We start from the raw sequence: 6,000 nt of genomic DNA, 5'->3' as shown, positions 1-6,000 counted from the left end.
TCACCGTCACGGCCATTTTACTACTTACAGACGCCTCCGTGGTCTCACCCTTTCCAAGTGGCAGGCTCTGTGCCCTCTCGATCACTAGGGGATCTGCTCGGTCGGGAGAGCCCCCTCCTCCACACTGCTTCCGGCGTGCTGCTCCCCCCACATCGCTCGGCAGTCCCAGCTTTTTGTTAAGGAAACCCACCTGACGTGGTACAAAGAGCTGTTTTCCTTGACAAAAGATGTAAAGTTTAAATCAGGTATTTTTGAGAATTTCTCAGTGCTGTGCCTACACTTCGCGTAAGCGCGGTCAAGTAAAAGAAAACCGGAACCTTCATCCCATTCTCCCAGACGGCTCCTGTGCCCGTTAGCACTGATCGTTAGCAGTGGGGTACTTGCAGGTAGATGTTTAACAACCGGCTCTCCCGGGGGGGAGAGAAAGGGGAGGATGTGTAGCCTCTGCCAGTTTCTATGGGGTGAATCCTCCCACGTGGCTGATCTCGAGCCACCAGACACGTTACCACTGACAGCGCATCTGGGAAGAGAAGGACAGAGCCACACCTCCGTATCCTATTTCCCCTGTACAGGTACAATACGCTTAGATACCTTCGAGGAAGGGATGAGTTTTGAGTGGTTCTTTCCCTTGTCTTTAACAGAATTGTTAACTTTCTATAAAATCTCATGTTTCATACTGGCCGAGTTTTAACAACTAGCTCTCAAAAGGAAATGCTAACAACCGGCTTTTATCAGCTAGTACGAGCCAGCCCAGCATACCACTGAATTAGTGTCCCAAAGATAGCAAGATTCGACTTTTCCTTTCGATGTTTTAGATTTTAAACGAACTACGGATATCAGCAACGGGAATTTGAGGGACTGTGGCTTACCAAAAAGTAAAAAGCACGTAAATCATTTGAGCATGCCGGGAACTAACTTGGGGTTTGTTTTGACTGATTTCAAATATATCTACAGCAAGCAGTGATCATCGAACTTTACAATTTCAACCTGTTCTTTCAAACTTCAATGAAAAGTGATATTCAAACCCAGGGGATGGTCCATGCAGGAGGTGGTTGGTGGCCAATGGAGTGAAGCATACGGCTGTCTTCTTCCTTCCCATCGGGGTATCCTGGACACCTCTTACCAAAGGTCCGAACCGGGGGAGAGGAAGGTAACTTGAATATCCATCCAGTAAACTGCTAATGATTTTCCCAGTCCGTTCAATTTCTTCTACCTAACCAAGTATTTGTGGAAAAGATCCGAGCCAAGGCGTGGAGAGATCGCCTCCAGGGCGACCCCCAATTTCTTGAACACTTTGGTCTGTGCTGGTGCTCGAGAGGCCGGCCGTCTTCGCCTGCCCCCTTCCCCCAGTTTTACCTCTGGTAGCACTCTGGGCTTTCCATTCCCAGTGCTTTGTCCTGGGTAGGAACTACAACAGAAAAAACAGGTAGCATGCGTCAGCAGCTCTGATTAGCTGCGGCAATTATTCATTCCGAGAGCTTCCCCGGGCTTTTGCTTTTCCCATCCTACGGCTCCATAGGGAGAACAAGCAGAGAGTCAGACTTACTGGTTCTGGCAAACTGTTGGTGGAGGGAGTTCGTTGAGACTCGCGTCTGGGGCTCAGGGAATATAGGTTTCTTTTGGTCTCCCACCAACAGGGCACTCATTGGGTGTTACTCATTGGATATTCACCAAGTAGTTCTCGAATGTGTGGCCTAAATGAAGGCTCCATGCTGAGCGCTAGGCTAGACACCAGCTGGTACCGGCCACCTTGGAAGCGGGGCTACAGTTAGTGCTGACCGGGGTGTGGGGGGGGGGGCGGTGGCGGGATTGCTCTTCTGGGCTTTAAACTGAGTGGTCATCTGAGAGATCGGATTGCAGACACCCATTCCTTCAATTTTTTGGTGATCATGTTGCTTTTATGGAGAGGATGAGGGCTCCGCTTGGGCCCCTTCTCTTAAGAACTGACTACGTGCACAGCTGATACACTGCCTGGGATTCTGAGATCTCTGGGCAGAAAGGCTGGGAGGCTCAGGGACATGAAAATAGCCTCGGGACACCCCCTGCCTTGGGTCTCCAGGAATGAGACTATTCTTAGGAGGTGTCTCTGCCCCAAAGGAGCTTTTCTTTGCCACTTGGCCCGAAGGACCTCTTTTTGAAAAAGAAATTGGGACTAGAGTCAAAATCCCAAACTGCAAAGAGATGGCCAATTAGGCCTCTGGGCCGTGTTCCAGCCAAGGAGGCAGACGCCGCCTTTCAGGGCCCCACACGGGCTGGAAAGGGAATCCTGGCCCGTGGTCCCACGGCATGGTGGGATGCAGGAAGCCAAGTTCACGATCCGTGCCCCTCTGCTGATGGAGAAACCATGAGTCAGCCTATCCCATTCCCTCCTGCCCTAAGAGTCCAGTGCGGACAATCGCATGGCAAAGCAGGAAGAGGGGAAAAGGAAGCTGCAGAAAAATAAACACTTCCTCGCATTTTACTTGGAACAGAACAGTATTGGTGGCGTGCTACGATCTACAGCATCTCCCACAGCCTCGCCTCACTTTGTTTTCCTCCTCTTGTGTAGCAACAGATTCTTTCCTTACCTGATGAGAGTCCAGAGTGCATCCTGTGGAAAAACAGGAGCAAGACATAGAAGGTAAAAGCCAAGCAACCAAAGATCACGCCACAGACCAGGAAGCTATAGCTGCCCTGGGCCTGGAAAATCTGCCAGAGGGGAAAACACAGAGACGCAGGCCGTCAGAGCCTCACAGGAAGGCGCACTGGAGGAAGCAGCTTTCCCCGACCCCCGGCGGGCTCCGCAGTCAGGTTGAGGCCCGTCACACCGACGGGCAGGGTGGTGAGTAGGAGGGACGTCTTGGCCTCGTTTCAAGGTTATGTGTCTGGAGGAGGCAGAAATCCTGCTCGTGACCCCTGCGGTCCCTTTTCGCTCTGTATCTGGAAGCTTCTGAAAATCTCTCCATCTTCCTTAAAACTCCGGTCAGACCGTTTCTATACCCACAGGGCCGAACCAGAACTCTGCAGAGGATGTGTATAGACCTATGTCTCTCTATCATGGAAAATTTAAAACACAGGCCAAAGGAGCTTACGGAGTTCCCCTGGGCCCGTCACCCGACTAGCAATTAGCACCTCCGTGCCCCTCCACTGTCCCCTGCACAAGATTACCCTGAAGCAAACCCCAGACCTCACGTCATTTCGATGCGGAGTGTTATTAGGAGGTGTAGCTCTCCTCCCGGCAGGGCACAAGATCAGGAAAGGAGGGTTGGGATTAGGGGCATCTGGGAGACCCAAAGACCTAGGTTTGAACATCCTGTCCCTTATTAGAAGTATGACTGACCGAGGGCAAGTTGCTCATTTATCTGAGTTTCAGTATCCTCCTTTGCAAAAGGGGGCGTAACAACAGCGCTAGAAGCTTCAAACGAAGGCAGATGCATTTTTTTCCTGGTGCACCCGGGAGGACGGGTACGTCTGAAGAGACGCGGGAGGGCTGGCCCTCGATGAGGGCAGGACTTGGGCAGGAAAGCTGGGCCCTGTGTAGGGTGGCCAGAGGCTAGGGGAGCTGGGGTGGGGACGGTAGGTTGAGAAGGGGTGGGAAAAGAGCTCCCGCCCGCCACTCAATCCCATCCCAGGCTCTGGGAGCTGAACGACATTCCCACAGGGCCCCGCTGGCCCCGCTCCCAGACATGACTTGTGTTTGCTTTGGACCGTACCGCACCTCCCTTCACATCTCCAGGTCTCACGTGCGGAAGCAGAAACAGGTAACAGAGGGGGGCCCTGCCTGCTGTGTGGGACCCCCAGGGGAGGGACAGCTTGGGTTCAGAAGGTGGCTGGCTACATCTTCCCACCTGCTTGGAGGGGGGGGGTCCCCAAACGCTGTCCCCTGCCCCTAGGGTCTCCCACATACCGAACCAACCAGCATCTGGAGAACCATCTCGCCAATTCCTGCCCCTGTCACCAGCACCGTGGTCGCACAGCCTAACCAAAAGAGAAGGATTTGGGTTAGTAAAAGCAAGTTAAGGAGACAAGTCAGCTGGTACAATCCCGGCTATTTCTGGGGAGACCCTGGAAAATGGCGTGACTGCCTAAGAGGACGAGTTCGAATTCCTAAGATTTCTCAGAACTCAGTCCTTAACTTTGCTTTGGGAATGCTTAGGTCCTGCTGTCATTATAGTTTCACTGTTCTAGAACCTTCAATGACTCAGGGTTGTCTTCAGGGTAAATTCCAAATTGCTTAGCCTGGCATTCAGGGTCCTTCCAAATCTGACTGCCCCCTACGTTTCCGGAAAGATTCCCTGATCTCCTCAGGCCAGCCCTCTCTTCCAGGCAGACCAGTGTCCTCACTGCCCTGGCATTGTACTGAGCGGCCACACCTCCGCTCACTCTGGCAACAGGGCACAGACCCCCTGAGCCCAAGCTTCAGAGTCAGACTCGCGTCCCAAGCCCGACTGTGTTACCTACCAGCCGTGTGACCTTAGGCAAGTTCTCCCCCTTCTCTAGGCCTTGGTTTCCTTTCTGTAAATGGGCATGGCAACACCTTCTCCGCAGGGTTGCTGTGTGGTGAATCTGATACACCACTTAGTAAGTGGTAAGTACTTAGCACAGTGCTGAACACAGTGAACTCCCGAACCCCTGCCAGTTCTCTGCTTAACCCCTTCAACGCTGCCTTCAGGATAAAGTCCAAATGCTTTCATGTGGTTTGCAGGGCCTGGTCTCTGCTGAGAGCTCAGACTCCCATCACACCTGCTCACAATCCACCCTCCCGCCAGGAGGACGGTCTCGCTTCCTGCCCTGCACACTCGTGCTCACCGCCGGGTTCTGACGCTTGCGTTCCCTCCCTCCCTCCTGAGCGGTCCTCTTCCTCCTCCCCTTCGTGGGCCGAGCCCCTGTTCATCTTTGAAGTTTTTCCTTTAGACTTCCTCCGGGAAATCTCCCCCGTCCCTAACCCTGCGGTAGCTGCTCTTCGTGTCCCGCGGCCCTCCACCCTTCCCCCAGGTACCCCACTGTTTGCAGGGTAGCCTTCCCCTCTGAGCTGCGAGCCCACGAGAGAGGACTGTGCCCTGAATTGTATTCAGTGGCGTCCACTACTGCTTATTATTAGCCCAGTGACCAACATATGATAAATACTCAATGTTGATTGATTGACTACTAAAACAGAGATTATCATTCCCTGCTTTAGGCTTCAAGTTCCTCTTTTGGTCTGGCTCACGTTTACATTCGTCTCTATGCCTTTGCTGTCACTTTGTTCACTGCCCCTGCCCCACTCTTCCTTGGAATGTCTTCCCTTTTTCCTTCTGCCTTTCCAAATCCTGGGCCAGCTCACGTCCCATCTCCTCCAGGAAGCTGTGTGTGGATTCAACACTGGTCACTCCCTTCTCTGAATCCCAGTAGCACCCACTGTCTGTTCCACTCATTCATTCAAAAACCCTCCAGTACTTTCTGGGCATCAGGTACCGAACTAAACACCGAGTAGGCAGATGAATAATTAGAGTTAACGTACGTTTTGAGCACCTGTGAGTCAGTTAAGCTGCTAAGTCAAGTGTTTTACATTTCGTCAAATGCACAAACAATCCTAAAGATAGGTATTTGTGCCCCCGTTTTGCAGATGAGAAAGCTGAGGCTCAGAAAGGGGAAGAAAATTGAGAAAATGGTCTCAAGGCCAGAAAGTGTGCAGGCAAGACTCACATCCGGGTCTGCCAATGACCTCAAAGCCTATGCTCTCGCCCTCCTTCACTGCTGGTGCCCACAGGGAGCACATTGCTGAGGAGAGGGCACAGATAACATAGGTACAAAAGCCATGAGGGTCAAACAAGAGAGGCAGGTACAAAGGAGAGGGACACATCTTTCCAGGGGGAATCAGAGAAACTTCTGGCAGGGGTAGAGGAGGAGGGACTTGAGCAGGCAGGTAAAGGGGCCAGACGGAGTAGAGCGGGCACTCCAGGCAGAGCATAGCTTTTGTGCCATCAGGGACTAGCAAGTAATTCAGCATGGCCGGGACGCAGGCCCTGAGTACAAGAGGTG

At 52.5% G+C, this 6,000-nt stretch overlaps 1 protein-coding gene across 3 annotated transcripts in view; it reads right to left on the bottom strand.

Annotated features, from left to right (window-relative positions):
• Nucleotides 1–1,267: 1,267 nt before the first annotated feature.
• Nucleotides 1,268–6,000, bottom strand: part of MFSD4A (major facilitator superfamily domain containing 4A) — a 28,526-nt gene continuing 23,793 nt past the window's right edge. The window contains exons 8-10 of one of the 3 annotated variants that reach the window (XM_042976356.1): nucleotides 3,887–3,957; nucleotides 2,568–2,688; nucleotides 1,268–1,408 (exon numbers count right to left, since the gene is read on the bottom strand). In XM_042976356.1, the coding sequence (XP_042832290.1) occupies nucleotides 1,353–1,408; nucleotides 2,568–2,688; nucleotides 3,887–3,957 (248 nt within the window). In that variant the 3' untranslated portion in view covers nucleotides 1,268–1,352. Of the gene's footprint in view, nucleotides 1,409–1,797; nucleotides 2,689–3,886; nucleotides 3,958–6,000 lie in introns of those variants that run through there. The other 2 variants (XM_042976355.1, XM_042976357.1) reach the window with 2 other exon arrangements.

This window comes from Panthera tigris, chromosome F3 (assembly GCF_018350195.1).
Source record: "Panthera tigris isolate Pti1 chromosome F3, P.tigris_Pti1_mat1.1, whole genome shotgun sequence".
NCBI lineage: Eukaryota > Metazoa > Chordata > Mammalia > Carnivora > Felidae > Panthera > Panthera tigris.
The sequence above is the reverse complement of the archived record's forward strand: the minus strand, read 5'-3'. Positions and strand labels throughout refer to the sequence as shown.